General features: G+C 54.6%; 1 protein-coding gene across 3 annotated transcripts in view; it reads left to right on the top strand.

Annotated features, from left to right (window-relative positions):
• Positions 1 to 23,461, top strand: part of KAZN (kazrin, periplakin interacting protein) — a 1,045,723-nt gene that overhangs the window by 897,985 nt on the left and 124,277 nt on the right. The window contains exon 1 of one of the 3 annotated variants that reach the window (XM_020281647.2): positions 5,619 to 6,051. The exons of the other annotated variants lie outside the window; for them this stretch is intronic. Coding sequence (XP_020137236.2) covers positions 5,844 to 6,051 — 208 coding nt within the window. The 5' untranslated portion in view covers positions 5,619 to 5,843. Of the gene's footprint in view, positions 1 to 5,618; positions 6,052 to 23,461 lie in introns of those variants that run through there. 3 annotated transcript variants of the gene reach the window in all.

The following is a 23,461-nucleotide window of genomic DNA, read 5'->3' on the forward strand; positions in this document are numbered from 1 at the left end:
GAAAATCCTCACCCCCAGGGGCAAAGGTCTAAATGGGTTAGGAGGAAAATCCCACTCTAATCCTCCTTGCTGCACCTGTGCCCCAGAGTCCTACTGGGATAGCTGAGGGAAGAAGACATCACCACTGTCCCTGCTGGTGGCCTCAGCCACAAAGGCCACCCAGGGCCTGCCAGAGGGCTTCAAAATCACTTTGAAGTCCCCAGGAGTTGACGGACGATGACAGATCTCCATGGAGATGCCAGGGAGTGTTCGTCTGGCTCAGAAGCCATGGGTGTATCACTCCAGCCACCTCTGGGAATGTCCCTCTGGCCCAGTTTTGGAGGGTTGACCCCATGCCAGGCACGGTGCAGACCTTGACACGTGCCTCATCTCACTGAAACCTCCCACCACAACCCCACAAGTAGTTACCATGATCATTTCCATTTTACAGATGGGGAACCTAAGGCTTCCAGGGGTGAAACCATTTATTTGCCCTAGATCATACGCTAGTGAGCATCAGAGCCAGGATTTGCATCCTGGTCTCTCTGCCTCCAGAGACTGTATCCCCAACCTCCTGAGGTGGGCGGCCTCCAAGATGGCCCCAGTGATCCTGCCTCCTGGTGTCCACACCTTGTTTCACCTGCTTCCCTGCGGGCAACACCTAGCAATGTACTTCCAATGAATCGAACAGGGAGCTGGTGATAAAAATGTCATTTTTAAGTTTAGGTTGCAGAGAGAATGTGGCTTCCATGGTGTGCACACCCTCTCTTGCTGTTTCTTGGAGCCCTCTGTGGGAAGCGAGCTGCCATTTTGTGAGGAGGCCCAACAGCCAATGAGGAACTGAGGGTCTCAGTCCAATGCCCCAGGAGGAACTGAATCTTGCCAACAGCCATGTAGGTGAGTTTGAGAGTAGATTCTCCCCAAGTTGAGCCTTAAGTTGACAGCAGCCCCACCTGACACCCTGATTGCAGCCTGCGAGAGACCCTGAGCCAGGAACACCCAGCTACACCACACCTGGACTCCCGACCCGTAGAAACGATGAGATAATAAGGGCTTGTTGTTTTAAGCCACTAAATCTTGGGGTGATTTGTTATGCAGCAATAGGTAATGAATACACTTTCTGTCACTATTAGCAACACACACACACACACACAAAAATACAGCCACACAACCACTGTGAGAAAGGATAAAAAACACCAACTCAACCATGGTTGGCAGAGCTAGAAAAGCCCTCCTCACACTCCCTAAACCAGCCCCTTCATTTTGCTTTGGCCAGAGAGGATGCTTAGAGACAAAGACAGAAAGGCACTTTGCCATGGTCACACACAGCTGCAGGGTGGGGACTGACATCGTAGCTGAGGTCTCCACACTCCCTGGGAAGTCCTGCTAGGAGTTCACACGGGCATATGAAACAGTGCATCTTCCTAGAAGTCAAGAATTGCTGCTCTGTCTTAGCCAAAGGTATCTGGAGATATATGTTGGCTGGAAGATCTCAGCAAAACATCTAAAAACACAGTCATGCCGAATAACAGCCATTCAGTCAATAATGGACCACACATACGATAATAGTCCCATAAGATTATAATGCCATATTTTTACTGCACTTTTCTATGTTTGGATATGTTTCAATACACAAACACTTACCATTATGTTTCAACTGCCTACAGTCTTCAGAATAGTAATGTGCTGTCCAGGTTTGTAGCCTAGGAGCCGTAGGCTGTGCCATATAGCCCAGGTGTGTAGGCGCCTCTACCGTCTAGGTGTGTAAGTACAATCTATGATGTTTGCACCAGGATGAAATCACCTAACGATGTCTTTCTCATAACATATCCCTATGGTTAAGTGATGTATTAATGTGACTGTTTTAAAAACACAAGCAAGAAAAAAAAAATAACTGAAAAATTCCAGTGGGCTCAAATATTCAACTTTGAGCAGATGCCAAATATTATATAATGAGATTTCTTAATACAGTGTTTCTGGGTTTTGTTTCTGAAGCCAAATATGTCTTGTCGTTTTCTCCAGTGATCTCAAGCAGTGGTCCCAAACTTTTAGGCACCAGGGACTGGTTGCATGGCAGATAATTTTTCCATGGCTTGGTTGGGTGGGAGGTGGTTTTGAGATGATTCAAGTGAATTACATTTATTGTGCAGTCATTACAGATTATCTGCTAATGATAATCTGTACGTGCAGCCACTCCCCAGCGCTAGCATCACCGCCTCAGCTCCACCTCAGAGCATCAGGCATTGGATTCCCGTAAGCAGCACAGCCTAGATCCCTTCACATGCGCAGTTTACAGCAGGGTTCAAGCACCAATGAGAGCCTAATGCCGCTGATCTGACAGGAGGCGGAGCTTATGCGGTGATGTGAGTGATGGGGAGCAGCTGCAAACAGATGAAGCTTCCTTTGCCCACTGCTCACCTGTTGTGCGGCCTGGTTCCTAACAGGCCACTGACCGGTACTGGCCCACCGCCCGGGGGTTGAGGACCACAGATCTAAATGAAGTTCCTCTGGGAATGGGAACTGCACTGATCCCTTATGTCCCCAGCTTCCTTTGTGTCTTCTTGGGTGGCACCATGTCAACCTGAGGTCAGGGTCATGGGGATACTGTCTGGCCTCAGAGCTCAGAATCAGAGCTGCCTGCCCACCCCACTGGCTGGACTGCCCATTTCCCCTCTGAATTCCCACTGTGCCTCTGCTCTTTAACATGAGTTGCTAGGAAGACTGGATGGAGACAGTTTCTGCTGCCTTTCCTGACCTCCCAAATCCTCCCTTCCTGCTGCCCTGCAGAGGCCGGACACAACATTCCCTGGACAAGGACAGGGGGAGCCAAATCCCAGGCCCAGCTGACTCCAACACCCATCCCCAGCATCCTCCTGGGGGGCGGTCTTATGTGCGTACAGTCTGTGATGTTTGCACAAGGATGAAATCACCTAACGACGAATTTCTCAGAACACATCCCTATCGTTAAGCCATCTAGGACTGTATTAAAAACACAGGCTGCGTGCCCAGAAGCTGGTGCTGCTCTGGAGTCCCCACTAACACCTACCTACCCTCAAGTTGGACTTTGTACAGGACCTGCCCAAGCTGCTCAGGGCAGAAAATGCGTTGTCAGTTCTTGGCTCCTGGATCTCGTCTTGCAGAACTGAGCAGAAACGTCTCCTGGGCCCAGGGTATCCTCCTCATCAGAAACACACCTCAAGGAAGAAATACCTCCGCCCCCCATGGTGGATGGTTTTCTGACAGCCGACTGCTGCTGCTGCTGGAGACTTGCACGCCAGCAGAGTTGTCGGCAGGGACAGCGAGGGGTGCAGCTGACTTGGGGAGGCCTGGACAGCCTGGGAACCCCCAGAAAGCTGGGGAAGGTGGACCCAACCGCCATCTGAAGTCCTGGTCCTGAGTATGGACAACACACACACACACACACACACACACACACACACACATACATGCACATACACTCACACAGAGTCATGGCCAAACTTGGCTGAGTTGGAACAGCAGAGGAAATTCCCCAGGGCCCTGGGCTTGACAACCAGCCTGGGTGACTGGAATGTAACTAGGAAGTGCGTGCAGACTTCTGAGAGGCTGCGGAGGGTACCAGTGAAGGCAGCAGTGAAATGAGCACTGGGGGGCAGTGGGGTGGATAGAAGCTTGTAGACATGTTTACTTTGTTGTTCTTCCTCTTTCTCTTCTTCCTCCTTTTCCTTCTTAAGTTTGAAAGAGTTGCCAACATTTCAAACTTAGATTTCACATAAAAATCCACATTCCCAGTAGCTCTCAAAAAAAAAAAATAGAACATCTGGTAACACTAGGCCCACATTCCTGCATGACAACAGTCTATGGCCTCCTCCACAGGGGCTGGTGGTCTGTGGTTGGCCACAGTTCCCACTACCCCCTGATGTCTCCCCAGCATTGAATCCAAGTGACGAGGGCTACTTGCTCGTGCTCGTGATGCCTTTTCTTGTCATGGAGTTAAGAGGAAAGTGCATATCTCCATCGAAAGTCTACTTCATGTACTTTAAGAAATATGGGCAAGAGTGTATAGAAGTGAAAAGTCTTCCTAAGTGTTTAATATGCAAAGTGTGTCTTCGAAGTTACAAGAATACAACCAGAATGCCCTTATGAAACAAACCACAGCAGACCGGCACAGCCCACCTCACTCATGCATGTCCCCGGGTGGGGCCCTGCAGGCAACTCTTCCTCCAGAGTGGTGTGAGTGTTTAACTCTATGGGTAGTGTTCTTTCAGCTCGCACCCCCAGGACTTGGCATGCCACTCTACCCACAGTGGAGTCAGGGGTTCCAGTTAGACAGGGGCAGGGGGGTGAGGCGGCCCTGTGGCCCTCCACAGCCGGGCAGTTTCCAGTCACTGGGGCGGTGAGGAGGATGTGGGCCGGTGGAAGTGGGAAGGCCATCATGGTCGGTGGGCAGGCCACTGTGGCTGCCGAGAGGCGGGCTTCTTGCCCACAGGTGGAACACTATCCCAGAAGCTTTTATAGACTTAGGGGAAAGTAATTTGGTTCCCATAGCTTGTCAGAGAGCTATACGCCAGTGACCTAGAAATTCCTGCAGCAGCTCTGGCCTGGGCGGGTGGGAGCCGCAGATGACAGAGCCAGGCCTGGCAGGGCCGGGTGCCTGCTGCCTAGGAGGGGCAGCGGGGCTCCTCCAGTGCCAGTGCATGTGACCCTCACCTGGCTGTGCAGCCTTGGCTCCTGCATGTCTACAACAGGGGGGACCTGGACCTGCCCCCTGGGGCTGGGAGGAGATAATTAGTCTTTCTAAAGACCATCGTAATCCCCAGATCAAAGGGGGCTCAGAGCTGCAAACTCATTTTACAGGAGCCCCGCCAGCCCATGAACACCCACTCCCTCCAGTGGGTGGGTTCGGATTTGCAGACCCTCCAAAGTGCTGGCTCCTACAGGGCTTGGCCGGCCTAGTAACTGCCCTCCCCACCCACTCCTAGGGTCCGGGCTCTGGGCTCACTGGGGAGCCCCCTCACCTGCCACGTGGCTGCCACAGTAGGTAGTTCAAGAGCGGCACTGATGATGGACAGGGTGGGAACTACTGATGCCCCATGTCACAGATGGGAAACTGAGGCTCACGGAAAGCAGGGACAGGGACGTCCCAGGGTCTCCCCCACCTCACAGCATGCACACTCTGTGTTAACTCCACACCAAGCCTGGCTGGACACACAGTCAAGACCAGTGAAGGAAACGTCCCAGGGCGGCTACCTTGTCCCTTCCCACTCTTTGTGCCCTCTCCCAGCCCGTTATGGGGACCTCAGCTCTCTGGCGAGGCTGTCACAGGGGGTCAGAAGAGCAGAGAGATGTGTGTGCACCGGGGTGCCAGGCAGGGACTAAGGGCTCCCCCGGCACACACTCACTTGGGGCTTTCAGAGACCTGGGCTCGAGTCCCCACCGCCGTCTTTCTTCCGACCTCGGTTCCTCTGGGAGTGACCCTGTCGGGGACGCGCCAGTGGCCAGAGGGCCGGGCGCGCAGCGGGGCGACAGGGCGCTCCCCAGCGCTGGGGCTAGTCCGGGCGCCGCGGAGGGCCGGGGCGGGGCCGGGGCGGGGCGAGCAGCCGGCCCTCGCCAGCCCGGAAGGCGCGGGAGGAGGAGCCGCGGGGCCGGGAGCCGTTCCCACGTGAGGAGCTCCGCGGCCGAGTTCCTCGCGTGCGGCGGCCGCGGACAGCCCGGCGTCCGGCCGGACGGAGAGTCCTGGTCCGGCGCGCGCCGGCGGCCGGGCGGGCGGCGGGGGCTGCGCTCGGCTGCGCCCCGATGCGGCGGCTGCCCCCGGGGCAGTGAGCCCGCCGCCCGCCGTCGGAGCCCCCCGCGCCGCCGCGGGCAGCGCCCCCCGGGCACGCGGCATGCGGGCGGCCGACTCGGGCTCCTGGGAGCGCGTCCGCCAGCTCGCGACGCAGGGCGAGCCGGCGCCTTCCTGCGGGGCGGGGGCCGGGCCCGCGCGCCCCCCGGAGCCGGCCGCCTGCGAGCTATGTGCGGAAGCGGCGGGGCCCAGCGATCGGCCCCGCGCCGGGGCGCCCTCCGTCCGGGCAGATGGCGACTGCAGCCAGCCGGGTAGGTGCGCGCGGGGCGGGAGGGCGGCGCGGCCACAGGCCCGGGAGCCGCCGGGGCGGGCGCGCGGGGGCGCTCCCGGCCGGGACCGGGAAGCCGCTGGTGGCAAAGTTCTCGCGGCGCACGGAGCCCCGTGCGCGGGGCGGGTGCAGCCGGGAGACGCGTGGGACCCGGAGTTAGTCGTTCAGCGTGGGGGTGGGGGGCTCGGGGCTCCCCGGCTCTCGGGCTTGAGTCCTCCGAGGGACCGCAGGGGGAGGCCAAGGCCGCGCCAGCCGGAGTCGTGCGATCCCGCGGCGCCTGGAGACCGGGCTCCGGGTTGGACCCCGCGCCTGTTTGGGGAAGCGTGGGAAAGGGTCACCCCGGAGCGGAGTTGGGGCGGCGCCCCCCTTGACCGCACCTGTAAGCTACCTGGCCGCCCCACGGGCGCTAGGAGAGCGCCCCTTCGCCGCTGCCCCCCTGGGAGGGAAACTGATGACTCGCATTTGCTGGGAGCGGGGAGATTGCTGCGTTTCTTATGCACTTGAACTCGGGGTAATGCAGAAAGAGGAATTGCAGCGGTGGCGATGCAAGTGCAGTGATCTAATTGTGTGTCGTTGGCTAATCCGCCCCAAGTGGAGAACAGCCTTTTAGTGTTAAAATGTTCCCAGTGGGTGTGCCTATTCCGTCCTGTTCCGGTCTCAGCTGTCTCCCCGCCCCCCAGGTTAGGTCAGGGAGGGGGGACCCCTGGATTCGCCTGACTCAGGCGTAGGAAGGAATTTAGATAGCAGACGACGGAAGGGCTTTTCTGAGAAAGACCGGTCATCATCATTTTGAAGTTTTGAATACTTTTTCCAGGAAAAATGGGGGAGGGGTACAACATGGTTGTTCCTTATTTCTCAAACACCTAATGTGTTCCAGTCATTTACATGCAGTGTCTCCTTAAAACCGAATCACAGCCCAGGGACTCAGGCTGTGTTATCTCCATACAGGTGAGCGTGGAGAAGCCCAGGGGCTAAGCCAGTAGCCCAAGTTCCCACAGTCCTAAGCCGTGAAGTTAGAGTTTCACATTTTGTCTGTGGCAATCCAAAGCCTTGCAATGTCTCCCCAGGCAGCTCGCTCAGCGGCTGGGGAACATAGGGGCTTACTGACCTAATAATTATTCCCTTCCTGTGAGAAAAAACCAGCAGCAAGGCCCCCTAATTCCTGCTTTGCCTATGTTGGTCTCCCCAGAAGATGCAATGCGGCTGCTGGTGCCAGGGCAAAGTATTTCTCTGTCTGGAGTGGGAGTTTCACTTTGTCCCGGCTTCTCCCAAGTTGCACATGGCAGTGAAAGTTCAAGACAGGTTGATGTGAAACAGCACGGATGCCAAGAGTAAGCAGGTGGGAGAGCTTGGGCAAGCTGCTTCATCTGTTTGAGACTTAGTTTACCCATCTTTGCTGTAAAAATAATAATAATAATAGTATCAAGTAAGGCTTGTCATTCAAAAGATGGTGTCTGTAAAGTCCCTTGCCTAGTTCATCATAAATGTTCAGTGTTAGTCCTCAGCTGCTGCTGTCATTACATGCTTGCTCGATTACCTCCCTGTGCCCCCTGCCTCAGTTTCCCATTAGGTTGTGATGCTATCTGTTGTTCTATCTCCACCCTCGTGAACCCTGTCCAGATGACTTTTGTCTTGTTTGTAAAATACTTAAGTGATCCAAAGCTGAGTGTTGTGTCAGTGGAATTTGTTATTACGTAAACATGTACAGAAGATGGCTGGGTGAAGATACAGTTGTTTACTTTGTGTCTGTATAGACTCCATTTGTGTGTTCATAATAACAATATCCTAATGACGTGGTGTAGCTGACGCCTGTCTCTGGGGGGGTGGTTATTCCTGCAGCCCTCATGGGGTGGCACATTTAGGGGAGAGAGCCATGGAGATCTCCTTTCCTGATTGACAGATGTCATCACTGGTGTGAAATGGGACCAAAGTAGCAGCTAAACAAGAAAGTTGTGAGTTTTCTCTATCCTACTACCCTTCACCCTTTTCTAGTCTCTGGTTCTTAAAGACCAAATGGAGTTTCTGAGAACTTCCATGATGGCCAGGCATCGAGGACCACCCACCAGGGAAATGGTCTCTGAATCCATTGGCTGTTAAGAGGGGTATTCCTCGGGGAGGGGAATGGGAACTCTTTGCTCAGAACTGCAAGCTGAAATGTTGCTGAAATAGACGTTTCAGCCAGGCTGTGAGGTGACTCTCTCTAGAATGTCAGCACTTTGGTCCCAAGTTGAATGCAGAAAGAGGTGCCCTGTCAGACCAAAGAGTCTGGGAATTGGCACTTGCAGAGGTGTGAGGAAGAGGAATGGGAGAGGGGACGCTGGCTTGGTGGGATGGAGGCCTGGACACCTTGACTTTGCTCAGGGAGGGTGTCCCGACCGAGACCAGTGGTCGGTGAGCCCTGTGGTGGCGACAGCTCTGGACTCCAGGGTGAGCGACCACTGCCTGGAGCAGGAGGTGCAGACATTAGACACTTGCACAGTCCACACCTGCTTCTGCCTTGATTCTGTTTGACCTTGATGTGCTCCACAACTCAGTTTCCCTGTTGGCATGACGGGAATAACTTCATCTGAAGGGCAGATCATTCCGGAGCCCCCACAGAGTGAGCCAGGTGCTTACTGGGGAGTTTTTAAGCTGTGAACATGAATCGAGTCCTTCAGTCTTTTGTTGTCTGCTCATTCAGTCACATTTCTTGGGCATCTACTCCTGGCCAGGCACTGTTGTAGCTGCCAGGGATGTGGCAGCAAAGGAGACAACTGCAGCCCTTGTTTCCATGGAGCTTATATTCTGTGGGAGGAGATTTCCAGTAGGCAAATGCGCGCAGGATATGTCCGGGGAGGGCTTAAGTGCTGTGCAGAAAAAGCCAGCCAGGGAAGGAGTTAGCATGGTGCGAGTGGGTGCTGCTTGGCGTTTAGGTAGGGTGGTCGGAGAGAAAGAACACGCTTGAGAATGAAGTGAGGTGTGTGAGTGCCGAGTTTCTAAGGCAAGGGGGTATTTCCGATAAGCTAAAAGAACCAAGTTGTTTTTTAAAAGATGGTGGGAAATGAGTGTCTTTGTAAACTAGGCGCTTTTATGGATCTGCTTCTGAACCAGCTGAACCCTAACTCGTCGGCCCCATTAGGCTCTTGTGCCCCAGCTCAAAAAGCCACAGAGCCTTCTCCTGCCTCTTGACACTGTCTACCTTTTATCTCTTGTCATCATTTGTGTTCTTTCACTCCCTGCCCCTGCCTGCCACATAAAACCTGTGGACGAGGAGACCAGGGCACGTGTGTATCTTTGTGTGTCAGGCCAGTCCCGGTGCTAACTAGACACAGTGCTTTGTCTGCCTGGGTCCTCCCAGCAACCAGGGTGGGGCAGTTGTTAATCCCGTCCACTGACGGGGGAAGCTGGTCCCTAGAAAAGTTGAGTAACTGCCCAAGGTCACAGCCGTTGTGTATCACAGCCAGGAATTTATCCCAGACTGAAGACCTCAAAGTTGGAAAGACCTTGTGTTGATCTTAAGAAAGTAGACCCACCTTGTTTCAGGTCCTTATTTCCTTTAAACCTTTATCCTTAAAAAAAAAAAAGTCTGTCCTCTCCTTGACATTCCTTGTTTTAAGCAACTCCAGCATTTGCTTATCTTTGTGCCTTTGGCAATTTCAGCATGAGGTCAGCTTTCTGTTATCCTTTCTGAAAAGGACTTCGGCTGAGATTGTATGAGATTAAATCTCCACTCCTTGGAATTAGGGTTGCTTTTAGGAAGCTGCCCACTAGAATGCAGTGGTGGGTTTAGTGTGAGCATCCTTCCCTAGCAGACAGGGTGGGGTCTGGGGGGGCTTGGCTCTCCTGGATATCAGGAGTGAAAGCCACTGCTCAGATTGGTTTCCCCAGGGAGGTCTCAGCCTGTGGCCCGGCAGCCTCCGTCCTTTGGGTGGCATACTCCATACTTTGTGGTTCAGTGAGATGGACTGAATTTCATCCTTCTGCCCGGGCCTGCGGCACACTGTAGTGGGTATGGGGCCCCAGCTCTGGGGTCAAACACACACTGGCTTGAATTCATCAGCTCTGCTCCTTAGGAGCTGTGTGCCTGCAAGCAAGTTAAAACAGGGATCAGGTTACCTGCTTCAGAGTTACTGGAGATTGGACAGGAATCCATATCATTAGCGTTCTTCATACCTATGGAGCCTAATGCTTTCCATGCCGTAAGGAAGGAGGGGGTTTCCTGTTTATCCACAGTCCGAAGAGCTGGAAGCGTGTGCATGTGGGTGTAAAATATATATGATACACATATATGTTTATTTTTGAAGTTTGTAATGTCTGGGATTTGCTCAAACAGGTGGCTGTGGAGGGAAACTGCTTGTTGGCCTTCTGAGTCCTCAGGAGGTCTCCGCAGTGGTCCTGAAGTGCTTTGTGTTCTTTGTGATACTCCAGTTGAGTTCACTGGACCATTTGCCAGGCCCTCCGGCCATTCTCGAGGAAGGAGACTGTGCTCTCCTTTTAATCATCTTAAGAGGAAAGCAGCACCCACGCTCTGGACTTGGCCTCTCTCAGCCATAACATGGCAAGCAGACAAAAATGGAAAATCAGGTGTGTTTGCGTGTAAACAGATTTTAGCCCCAGCAGATAAGCACATCCCACATATCATTAACGCTGGCCGAAGCCAGCGCCGTGGGGACCCGTGTTTGCCGTGAGTCACTAAGGGCTATAAACACTCCAGAGAGCAGGCATGGTTATAAGGTGTGTGCGTAGCTATTTTACCGGATTCACTCTCTGCAAATGCACTTTAGGTTGTGGGCACCAGATGAGTGCATGTCAGGCAGACAGAAAGGCAGGGTTGCCTCCTGTTCACAAGGACCAGCCCCTCTGCACCCCCTGTGGCAGCCTCCGTGAAAATGGGGACCTCAGGCTTTCTCTCGTCTGCTGTCTGGATGCCTTCAGGAGAGGCCAGCCAGAGGATGCTGGCTGTGGCAATTCCTCAGAGTCCTCGCCACGTGGCGTTAGCCCATCAGGGGCCGCGGCAGCCCCAGATCTGGAGGAAGTTCATAGTCAGAAGAGTGTGACAGGTAGGTGAGTCTCACCTGACGTCCAGCCCTGAACTGGGTGACACCAGGTCTGGCTGGGGCAAGGGGGAGCTGGTGGGCTCTGTGTGGTTGCCGTCCTTGGTCTACGTGCTGGACTTTGGGACATGCTGGGAAACACCCACCACCTGGCACCTGGCGGCTGATCCGCAGGTGCCAACGGCCTCGTCTTTTGTTGCTGCCCGGATTTGGAGGCTGGCTCAGGCTCCCAGCCCGTTTGGGCTGTAACTTTATCACAGGCATTGAGTGTGTTTAGTACCTTTTAATTGTACAGAAGCTTCAGGAAGCTCTCCCTGGGGGCTGGAGAGAAGTACAAACAACAGCTGCTGTTTCCTGGATGCCTTCCTCCCTCCCCTCACAGCCCGGCCCTGCCCGGGTGCCCCCAACTTTGAAGTTGGCCCGTCGCCCCCTCTCCCCCGGGTCTCACAGGTGAGACCACTGAGGCCAAGGAGGTTGTGCAGGCTGCTGCGCATGGCTGCTCCAGGCCCGAGTGCTGCCTTCCCCGGGACTGTTCTTCCTGTGGTTCCGTCATCAGCTGACGGTCCCCCAGGCTCCCAGGGCAAGAGCAGAGGCTGGATGTGGAGAGTCATGGGATTTTCTCCCTGGCGTCTCAGGCACACGGGCCCCAGTCAGCCAGAGTGGCTGGGAGCAAGGGCCCTGGGCCCAGAGCTGCCTCTGGTCTCTGTCGCCAGGAGACTGTGCCCCTGCCCCAGCCACAGTCCAGAGAGGCAGGCTGGCCCCCGACGGGAGGGCCCCCCTGGCAATTGGGGAACCTAGAATGCAGAGCCCTGAGAAGGAAACCTCAGCAGGGATAGTCAACCTGCTCCCTCTACTAGGGGGGAAACTGAGGCCTGAGGTAGGGAAGGGACCATACTCTAAGATGTCACCTGGGGTGATTTCCAGGGTCAAATGTGAGAACTTCTAAAAGCACAGGAGTGACTTCACTCTTTACCCTCTTCCCTCCCCCGCTCTGACCCACTCAAGGGGGTTCTCAGACTGGGGACCGCAGAGGCCTGGGGTGCGTGCCACTATGCAGATCCTCGGGCTCCCCCACCCAGGAATCTATGCTTTCATCAAGCGCCCTGGGTGATTCTGATGAATGGATTCTGCAGAGCAGACTTGGAGAACCTCTGCCCTTTGCCTTTCTGGGACTGCGCTAATTTTAGAGTGAGAAGCTGGAGGCCACTCATGCTGGTTTGCCCTATGTCCTGGTGTAGCGTTAGCTGCATCCTTTCCATGCCCACGGTGTCCCCAAGTGGACAGTAAGGTAGATGGACGTCCTAGCTGAATCCCGCTTTTTTCTTTTCTGTGCCAACCCCTACCTGGGCACACATGTCCCCAGAATCTAGCAGAAGCGCATGCATTTCTCAGGCTCGTGAGCTCGCAACTCTGTCCTGTGCTCAGAAAGCAGCCAGGGTGAGGCTTGGCTATCCGTTGCGGTTACCAGCATTCCTATGCCTTGCTTTCAACCAGAATGCCTGTCTGCTTCAGCCCCATGGAGAAGCCAGGAGAGGAGACCGAACTCTTGTCCTGTGGCTCACCCAGATTCTTAAGGCTTGGTTCCCAAAGCCCCTGGTGGGGCCTGTTCTCCCAGGCTCCCTGGCCCACCCACCTCTGGCCCCTTTTATTCTTGGCCCTAATGCTTTTCACGTGACACCCATTCCACTGAGCGCTTGCCGGTGCTTCTTCTTAGCGTCTCACCTGTGCCAGGTGTGTCGGCGCCATGTGGGGGGACTTCTGTTTCCTTCATGTGCTCTGGGGAGGGAAGCCAGGGGCCTGGGAAGCAGAGGACTCTGTCTGTGGCCCTCCCCCGCACGGGCAGCCAATAGGGAGCTGCGCCCTGGCATCAAGGGGCTCAAATGCAGATTCCAGGGCCCAATTCAGCCGTTGATTCAGTAGATCTAGAGTGGAGTTTGGGACCCTACACTTCTTTTTTGTGTGTTTTTTTTTATTGTAGTAAAAGACACATAACATAAAATTTACCGTTTTAACCATTTTTAGATGTCCAATTCAGTGGCATTGACATTCACAGTGTTGGACAACTGTTACCGCTATCCATTTCCAGAACTTTTTCGTTACCTTGAACAGAAACTGCCTATTTTTAGTCCCTCTCCAGCCTGCTCCCCGGCCCCTGGCAACCACCATCCTACTTTCTGTCGCTGTGCATTAGCCTGAGCCAGGTGCCACCTCCAAGTGGAATCACACAGTAGTGGCAGGACCCTGCTCTTTTAACATACGGCCCGTCCCTACCCCCACCTGGATGGTCCCAGAACCACACCTGGAGATACCCCGTCCTGGAGGCTTACTCCCCAGTGCTTCTCACACTTCCTTTAAAACAGGCCACCTCACAGGTGTGCTGGGAAGGTTTGGGGGAAAAAATAAATTTTGGTGTCTTTTTTTCTCTGGTGCTATCATGAGTCATTTTTTGTGGAGGAGGGGGTGGGGTCTTGCTGTGTTGCCCAGGCAGTAGTGCAGTGGCTATTCACAGGCAGGATTATAGCTCACTTGCAGCCTCCAACTCCTGTGATCAGGCGATCCTCCTGCCTCAGCCTCCCCAGTAGCTGGGACTACAGGTGTTTACCACCACACCTGGCTATGATGATGAATCGTTTTTGTCTGTTTGTTTGTGTTTGATATAGCTATTTTCTTTAAAAGGGAATGATCTGGGCTTTTATACGTTTGTTTTTCATGTTATATTTGTGACTACTAAGCTTAAGGACCACGCCTTGCCCCAGGGATCTGCCTGCAAAGGTTTGGGGAGTGAATAAATTTAGGCATCTTTCTGCAGTGATTAAAACGAGCACATTGTTTTGTCTCTGGTGCTGTCATGCAGCATGTTTTGTGGAGGAGGGGGCAGGGTCTTGCTGTGTTGCCCAGGCTGGAGTGCACCTGGGCACCCTGCTGCTGAGAAGTTGCAGGGAGACAACTTTTCCTTCACTGTGAGAGAGATTTTTTGTCCAGCAATGGGATGGGCTGCGCTGGGAGGCAGTGCATCCTCCAGCCCTGGAAGCATAGGGCAGGGGCTGGCTGTGCCTGGTCAGGGTATCAGAGAAGACTCCTGTAGCATGGGGTTGTGACAGGGACTGACGCCAGCATCCCATCTAAGTGCTCAGCTTCCTGTCCTCCCCCTCCCGGCCTCAAACACCACCTCCATCTCTCCTCTCAGATGAGGGTTGGGAGGTTGGACCAGCTGGGTCTGTGGCTCTGCAGCTACCTGCGCACTGTGAGTGGCCCCTGCTGTCTGTCGGCTCCAAACACCTAACCCAGGCTGAGGCCACTGCTGACCTGGGGCTGGCCTCTGTGGCGTTCCCTTACACCTCCCCCAGCCAGGGTGGGCTCGCGGGGCTTGCATTTCCACAGCGCCAGCCCTCGGCCCCCTGTGCTCCTTCCAGGCTTTTCTGGCTGCACTAGCACCCATCAAGAGGCAAGTTTGATCCCCGATGTCCCCTCTGCAGGATAGAGGCCCCCCTCGGGTTCCGGGGCAGACTCGGGTGCCTCCCCTGCTGAGCCAGCTCCTTCCCTGCCAGGGTACAGTGGGGTAGAGATGCCTGCCCTGGCGATATCTTTCCTTTCTTGGACACTCTGGGGATGAGCAGAAGGAGTCCCTTTGTATAGATGGGGACGCGGAGGCAGACAACAGTGCGGTCTCTGCAGCCCACTGCTGTCCGGGAGAGCTTTCTGCAAAGATGGGATGTTCTGTGCCTGCACTGTCTAGGGTGGTGGCCCCTGGACTTCAGTGTAGCTAGTAGGACTGAAGAACTGAGTTTTAAACTTTGTGTAACTGTCTAAGGCCACATGTGGCCAGTGTGGGAGCTGGCTCTGGGCCAGGGCACGGGGCTGACGAGTGTTTCTGTGGCCCGTCACGTCTTGGGAGGCCTGGGATGTTTGTTTCTCCACCGTCGTCCCCTAGCGCCACGTGCCTCTCTGTGTGGCCCCTGGACTGCCTGTGGCAGATTCATTTGGGAGCTTCTGTCATTTTCCAGTGTCATTTCCTGGACCCCATACCAGGCCTGGACAATCAAAGCCCTCTGGGAGTGGGCCCAGGAATCTGCATCTTAAATGTTATCCCCACCCCCGCCCTTGGCAACGCTGCCACTCTGTGTTGGAGGGCCAAGGCCTCCAGTGCCTGCGCCTCCACTTCCGTGGGTCTCCCAGCCTCCAATGGCCCCTGTGCCTTTGCCCCCAGCCCCATAAGTGCACGAGCTGGGCCAGCTGTTCTCCAGATGTGCTGCAGGACCCGCTGCATCGGCAGCACTTTAGGACTCGTTGGAAATGCAGATTCTCTGTCATCCCAAACCTGCAGAATCAGAAAGCGGGGGGACAGCAGTCCCCTGAGGTGATGCTGATGCAGCTACAGTTTGAAACCCATCACTGAGCAAGAGCTGCTCCTTCCACTTATGATTTTCCTCTTTTCTTCTCTCTCCCCTCCCCCTCCCTTCCCCTTCCTCTTCCCCCTGTACCCTGCCCTGTTCCCTCCGCAGCTGCCAAGAGCAGGTTGACCCTTCCACGCCTAGAGGCTGCTGGGGGTGTCACTAGATGGTCTGTCTGCCTTTCACAAGGGCCTTTGGAGATTGTGGCCTCACCCAAGGGACAGCCCTGATGGTGATGCTGGGGAGGCAGGCGGAACAGTGGCCAGTGGCGCCCTGCTCGTCCTCTCCCTGAGCATCCCAGGTGGTGGCCGCCTGCTCCCCCAGTGCCAGAATCTCAGAAGAGCCTAGGGCCAGATGGGCCCATTCCCCTGGAGCCTCCAAGCCCCCTCTTGGGGACAGAGCCTCTGCTGCTTCCCTGTGCGTCCTGTGCAGGCCTGGAGCACGTCAGCCCAGCCCACAGCTGTGCTCAGCAGACAGCACGACTCTATTCAATGCTTCCTCGGTGCATGTGGAGCAGCCGGGGAGGTGGCGGCAGAACATCAGCCCTGGCTTTGCTGCTGACCTGCCGTGGGACCTTGTGCAGGTCACTCGCCCTCTGCACCTGTGAAATGAGTTCACAGTGCCAGCCCGGCTTTGCTCACAGATTTGTGGTTGTTTTACAAGCTCGGTCGTGGAAGTGCTTTGTATACACTGAGGCACCTTAGAAATGCGGTTGGTACCATTGGTGATCTTGTGACTGTTAGGAGGCTGGTGAGGCCAGACCTGTACCTAGGGTGACCAGCTCAGGACTTTCCTGGTTTTAGTGCTGAAAATTGCTCGGTCCTGGGCAAACCGGGACAGTGGGTCACCAGTGCCCTGCTCTGCTGTGCCAGCCACACTCAGCTGCTTTTGCTGTATAGAAAGTGACCCCTCCGCTCTCCCAGCAGCTAGGGCGTCACCTGCCGGCCCCTCCCCCCTTCCAGCTTCACTGATCACGTTGATCCTTTCCGCCCTGCAAGCACTGATGGACGGTGTGCTGACCAGCACAGCTCAGATTCCAGCCGACCACCTCTTCATTCTGTCACCTGTGCCCATGTGCGCACTTCATCAGTCATTCTGGAAATACTTAACCAGGCCCCAACGGGGTACCGGGCACTGATGGCTGAGTGAGATGCGCCCTGCTCTCGTGGCACGTTCTGCAAGAGGAGCTTTTCTCTCTAGAACCGTATACTTCAACCGGAAAGATACCCTCCCTCACCTTCTCCCCAGATCTGGCAGGGGTCCTCGCTCATCTGCTTGGCGGGCACGAGTGCTTGCTCTGTACTCGGTTTGGTGCGAGGAACTGCTAACTCAGGACAGTCCCCGTCCGCCTCCTGTGGAGGAGCTCACCCTCCCTGTCCCACCCTACGCCTTTCTAGCTCGTACCTCTCTTGTCTCCCTGCCCTGTACTAAGTCCACATTCTTCCCATCCTGGGCCTCCAGCCCTTCCACGAAGCCTTTCTGGCTCCTTCCAGCGTCTCTGCGGAATCCTTGCGTTGCCATCCGCATGTGTCATCGCAGCACAGTGTATTGGAGAGCCATCCTGTGGAATGCGGGGCGAGTCCTTAAGCGCCCCGTACCAGGCGCAGTGGGATCATAGGAAAGCCTTGTATGCCCTGGAGGTGAATTACTGTGCAGATTTCCTTGGAGCACCTACTGTGGGTCAGGCCCTGTGAGTAGGAGCAAGGAGCTCAGTTTTCTCTTCTATTAATTGTCCATTCTTTCTCCTCTTTCTCCTCCTCCTTGCTCCTCAAGGACCAGCTTAAACAGTTGCCACTCTGTGGTTCCTTCCCTAGTCTCCTGGTCATGAAAAGCCCATGTCCTCTCCACCTCTCTCCCTCCCATCCTCCTTGGAGCACACTTGTCCCAGGCAGGCTTGCGGGAGGCCCCCGGACCTGTCGGCTTCCTGAGGATGGGGCTGGGTTGACTGAACACTGCCCACCCCGTGTCCCTGCTCCCTCGTGGCCCTACGTAAGTGCTGTGATGTCCCCATCACCAGCCTCCTGGCACATGCCTGATAGAGCTGGGCTCACTGAGGTCTGCGACATCAGCCGGTGCTTTGGGGACTCCAGACAGCATCTGGCTCCTCTCAGCCTTCCCAGCGGGAGTCCGGTTTTCCAGCCCACATCTGAAGCTTGGCCATGTTTCTGGAAAACACGGATTGATCCCCTTTAGAGGAGACTAGAATCCATACCCGGCAGACAGATAGATGCCACGTTCTCACGGCAGAGCAGGGAATGGGCAGCCCAGGAAGGTAGGACTTTAACAGACACAGTGGCTTGCCTCTGTGCTTGGTGTTGTTTAGGGCTGCGGTGCCCAGACCTGGTCCCCAAACCCCAAGCAGCAGATTAGAACCGGTCGTGGCCTCTTAGGAGCCAGGCCCCACAGCAGGAGGTGAGCGACAGGTGAGCAAGCCAAGCGTCATCTGTATTTGCAGCTGCTCCCCGTCACTCACATCACCGCCTGAGCTCGGCCTCCTGTCAGGTCAGCGGTGGCATTCGATTCTCATAGGAGCTCGAGCCCTACTGTAAACTGCGCATGCGAGGGAGCTAGGTTGTGGCTCCTTATGAGAATCCAATGCCTGATGCTCTGAGGTGGAGCTCTGATGCTAGCGCTGGGGAGCAGCTGCAAATACAGATTATCATAGGCAGAGAGGTTTGACTGCACAATAAATGCGCTTGAATCATCCCGAGCCCATTCTCCCTTCCCCTGTCCATGGAAAAACTGTCTTCTGTGAAACCAGACCCTGGTGCCAAAAAGGTTGGGGACCGCTGGTTTAGGGCATATCAGCCCCATGTAGGAGAGTGAGCGCCCCTCACTGAGCTAGGACATGTACACAGACCCTGAATGGGGCACTGAATGTGGGGATATTTGAGACCCTGTACCAAGTGCTTAGGGACATGGGGCCAGACTGTCTGGGTGCAAATCCAGTGGTGGTGGACCTCTGAGCCTGTGTCCTCATCTGTAAACTGGGGGTGCCAGCCCTATTTAGTAGGGATTTGTGGAGATTAAATGAGAAGATGATACATGCATGGTGCCTGACACACACTTGGTGCATGATAAACACCATTTGCATCAGTTCTATACCAAAATGGGTGCTGAATGCTACAGGAATCCCAGAGAGATGCCTGAGCCAGACAAGCCCAGAGTCAATGATTAGTAGGAGATAAAGCACATGGCACAGGCTGAGGACTTGTTGGGGAGAAGTCTTTGGAGTTAGCATCTGCCTGGGCTTTGCTCTCCTGCTGAGAGGTGGGCATCTGGCAGCAGTTTGTCAGAATCTTGTGCACTATGAGAAGCCCACACGGGAGACTCTTGAGCAAGCTGCTTAATCTCCTTTGAGCCTCAGTTTCCTAATCTTGTAAAATGGGAGCAATGCTACCTATCTTGCAGGGCCTGTATACAGTAGGTACTAACTAAGTGGAGCTGTGTCTTATTGATAAACTATCTTTAATACTGTAGGCAATATAACGGATTGCAGATAAAGAAATGCTTATTGAGCATAGGGTTCGCACTGTATGGGAAGGCTGTTCCATGGGGTGGGGGGTGTGTGCACGAGGGTGTGTGCCCCTGGGCACTCTTCTGCCTGTTGGGACATCGAGAGCCTTGACAGTGACTGTGCTTTTAGCTTTGTTCTCTGTGCTCAGCGTCAGGTCCCTACCCTGTGCTGAGCGGTGGCACCAGGAGGTCCGTGCAGGGGAGCACAGGCTGCGTGACCCCACAGTCAGCGGGAGCCTGAGCTGACCTTGGGGAAGTCCTAGGGATTGACACCCTCCACAGCCTCAGGAGTGTCCTCCACCCAGCTGGACTCCCCTCAGAGCATTTAACTGAAGCTCCTGAATGCTAGCAAGTCTGTTAGGATGTCTGATTTCTAGCAAAAGAAAAAAAAAATTGAAAATTAAAACATGCTTGGGAGACAGAATCTGATTGGTTCCTGCCTAACCAATGGTTTGACAGACGGCGGATCAGGTGACCCTCCTGGCCCAATCAGCTGCCGCCGTCAGGGTGGGCTGGGTACTTGGTATACAGAGCTGCTTCCTTCTGGGGGCTATAGGGCCGTGGTTGCGGAATTAGTCAGGACAAGGAGAGCGGATTGACTTACAGTGTCCAGTGTAGGTGTTCCTCTTGAGCTCGAATGCCTTCAGAGATTAGAAAATCACTTCCTCTCCCTGCAGCCCCTACAATTTTTGATTCGTTTTAAGCATTCATTCACCTTTATATTGAGCCAGAGGTCAGCCTCATGGTGACATCCACCCTGTGGCTCGTGTCCTACCATTTGACGATCTATTTCCCCGGCATGATGACCCCTTCTGTTGTAAGAAAGCAGCCACCGTGGCATGTGGACCAGCTTCATTTCTCCAGGCGTCTTTCCTCCCAGCCAGGGCAGAGTGGATGGTGCGGGGTGGGTGGGAGCACGGGACGTCTGGCCTTGATCTGCCCAGCGTGGCCACTCTTCAATCTCTTGTCCCCGCTAGGAGCCCTTCGTGAGGGTGGAGGAAGGGCTGCTGGAGCCACAGCCTTCGCGTGAAGAATGTTCCCCAGACTGAGCTATGTTTTTCTGGCCCTCTCGGAAGTCTTTGTTTAGAAGGACTCGGCAGGAGCCTCAAGACAACAGGCAGCCCTTCTGGGAGCAGGCAAGGAAGAGCAGGTAGAAATGCCCATGGGATGCTATCAGGGCAGGTGGAGCCAGGGCCAGGCCGGGCATGTGGAATGTCATGCCATTCCCCTTTTCTGCAGGCTGCCCTGCACCCCTACCCCCATGCTGACAGCCCTTAAGTCAAAAGGAACCCAAAGACAGTCAGTGACAAGTTCACATACTGCTTTTGGGGTCTGTGAGTAGTGTCTATGCCAAATAAATAGTACCTGCCTCTTGACAAGAGACTCCTGTGAACATTTGCATGTAGCCAAGAGATTACAAAAAAAGGAGGGTGCTCAGTCTCTACTAGGATCCAGGGGAAAAAAGAGGAGGGTGGAAGCGGAGAGAAAACAAGACATTAAATGCGGATCATTGAAAAAGGAGATTGCATTTCTCTGCCTGGGAGTGTTTAACTTGGATCAGCGGCCTGCCTTCCAGGCCAGCCTGGGTTGGGGAATCTGTTTTTCCCCCACTTACCCAGAGTTAGCTTTCTATAGGTCTGCATACAGAGAAAAAGGCAACTTAGAGGGAGATTTATAGCTTTCTCCAGAGATCAGGAGCAGGCAGGATTTCCTGGGCACCGGAGTTATCCTGAGTTAATTGCCGTGACAGCTAAAAGGATCTTAGCTGAAAACTCTTCGGTCCTGCTGAAATCCACGCTGTCCATTCACCAGCGAAGGACCAGAGGGCTGCTGTCCTGTCTTCGTGTTCCCTGGCCTCCCGGGTCTGGGCTTCGTTGTCCCAGGCGTCAGGACTAGAGAGTAACCAGAGCTCGCATGGGTTTTTTTCTCTGGATTCCTGGGATGTCTGCCGCTCTGGGCCAGCCCCCGCTGGAGGCAGGGTGACCTCGCTGGCCTGGTTGGTGATCAGCCTGCAATTCCAGAGAGACATGGCAACAAGCCCACACACGGCTTTTTCTTGTCCCAAGTCGAGTTACCACACAAACACCTGCTCCTGATTAGGACACTGACTTCTTCAATTGGCTTATTTTCTGCTGCTGTGCCCAAGCGTGGAAGCAGTTTTAAGGATCACAAATTGTGGTGTTTATGTGTCTTGTTTTGTCTTCTATGCCCACCCCCACCAGTCCTGTACATCCAGGGTACCCATGACCCAGGGTACGATATCGGTCCTCCTTCCCCCTCAAGTAGCCATGAGTGATCGATAGTATTGCAGAAGTGTCAGGAAAGAGGTCCCCAGCCTAGGGCCCAGACGTTGCAGGGATGTCTATGGTTTGAGGTTTGTGGAGTGGGGAGGGAAAGAGGGAAGATCCAGAAGCCCAGCTCACAAGAATAAAACACATAGTTGAAAGAAGAGCTTTCGACCTGCTGCCAGCTGTTGGCATCCAGTCCTCCTGTGCTTGCTGCCGTGTGTTCCTTTATTCGGGCTAGACTCTGACTCTGCAGCAGCCAGACCTGGAACCTGCTCTTCCCTAGCTGGGGTCCTTCTCTCCTGGGAGATGCAGGGGTAGGGGCAGCTTCAAGGAAAATCATGTTTGGTCATGAAGGCACCTCTGGCCCGGAGAGTGCAGTCCTACGGGGGCTTTGGCCTCGTCTAGTTCTCCTTTAATCCAGGCGTGTGCCTTGGGCTGGCTGTACTTCACCAGGCACTTCTTGGGCTTCAGGCGCAGGTCAGGGCTGGGCTGGGTGCTCCGGCTCATGATACCTGGCTCCTGCCGGGAGGAAGGACCTGGAAGGATGATGTGTTTGCAAGAAATTTCCTTGTCTGGGTTGGCAGGCTCATTATGTAATCCTCCAAGAAATGCAATCTGGGAGCTGGTCACCACTGGTGAAAATTCTACATTCCCTTTTTGCCTTCGTACTTGTTTTTTTTTCTTTGTTTTTTTTTTTTTTGAGACAGAGTCTCACTTTGTTGCCCAGGCTAGAGTGGGTGCCGTGGTGTCAGCCTAGCTCACAGCAACCTCAATCTCCTGGGCTCAAGCAATCCTTCTGCCTCAGCCTCCCAAGTAGCTGGGACTACAGGCATGCACCACCATGCCTGGTTAACTTTTTCTATATATATTAGTTGGCCAATTAATTTCTTTCTATTTATAGTAGAGACAGGGTCTCACTCTTGCTCAGGCTGGTTTTGAACTCCTGACCTCGAGCAATCCGCCCGCCTCGGCCTCCCAGAAAGCTAGGATTACAGGCGTGAGCCACCGCGCCCGGCCGTACTTGTTTTTAAGACCACATTGCCAGGACGTTGTCTTGTGCTCCGTCAAGCTGAGTGTGAGCTCTGTGTGTGTGTGTGTGTGTGTGTGTGTGTGTGTGTGTGTGTGTCTGTCTGTGTGTGTTGTGGGGGTGGAAAGCCATGGTCGTTTTTTTTTTTTGTTTTTTTTCAATTTACATTTTTGGAATAGTTTTCTCCTCTGCTCTCCCTAGAGGCATGCAGAGTGGAAACAGCGTTTGACTTGTTGAGTTGTTGGTGGAGCTGGCCAGACACGGGAACCATTTGGTGGGACGTCAGCGACTGTTCAGAGCAGGAATTAAAGCCACATCTCTACCTTTTCCAGTCCATAAACTGGAGGAAGCCAGGGCGACAGTAGCAGAATGGTGCCCAAGCACCTCCAGATGAGGATCCCACGGGCCACTTCCCAGCAGTCGGCCCCCCACTGCTGTAAGCCCCACTCTGCAGACGTCTCAGCAAAGAATGTTCTACCTGGGGGGTTGGGTCGGGAGATTCCACAAGTCCCTGGAGACCCAGGGACACTGCTGCCAGGCAGGGGCTGGTATCACAACCAGAGGCAGTGGCTTCCAAGGGAGAAGCAGGAAGGAAAATGACCGAAATGTAAACAGCACTTGCCATGTGCCCAGCACTGTTTTTTTATGTATAGCCCATCGTTTAACACTCACAGCAACCCTGTGGGATGGGCACTGTCACCCCATTTTACAGATGAGGGAACTGAGGCACAGAGAGGTGAGGTGACTTGCTTAAGGTCCCTTGGTTGTTAGCAAGTGGCTGGGACTCAGACTCAGAACCTCGCAGACTGCGCCACCTCCCAGGCGAGGTGCCCGGCGAGTGTGCAAACTGGAAGTCGGTGTGCGGCTCGTGCCAGGATGAAGTTTTCCTGTGGGGGAAGAAGTTCTGTCCTCAGACATAGCGGTGACTCGGGGACTTGAGTTTTCCCCCTCATCCCACGTGCTCCCCTCACAAAAATACTCACATTTTTCTGTGTCTTGGTTATACGTTGGTTCACAGCCCACATTGCTGAAACTCCCAGGTGAAATGCGGGTGTGTTGCTGACCGGCTTGGTTCCTTTCTAGCCTTGGAGGTTGTGGCCTGGTGGGAAGGGACACAGTTGTGGGGGGCCCTGTTGGT

Source organism: Microcebus murinus, chromosome 2 (genome assembly GCF_040939455.1).
Source record: "Microcebus murinus isolate Inina chromosome 2, M.murinus_Inina_mat1.0, whole genome shotgun sequence".
NCBI lineage: Eukaryota > Metazoa > Chordata > Mammalia > Primates > Cheirogaleidae > Microcebus > Microcebus murinus.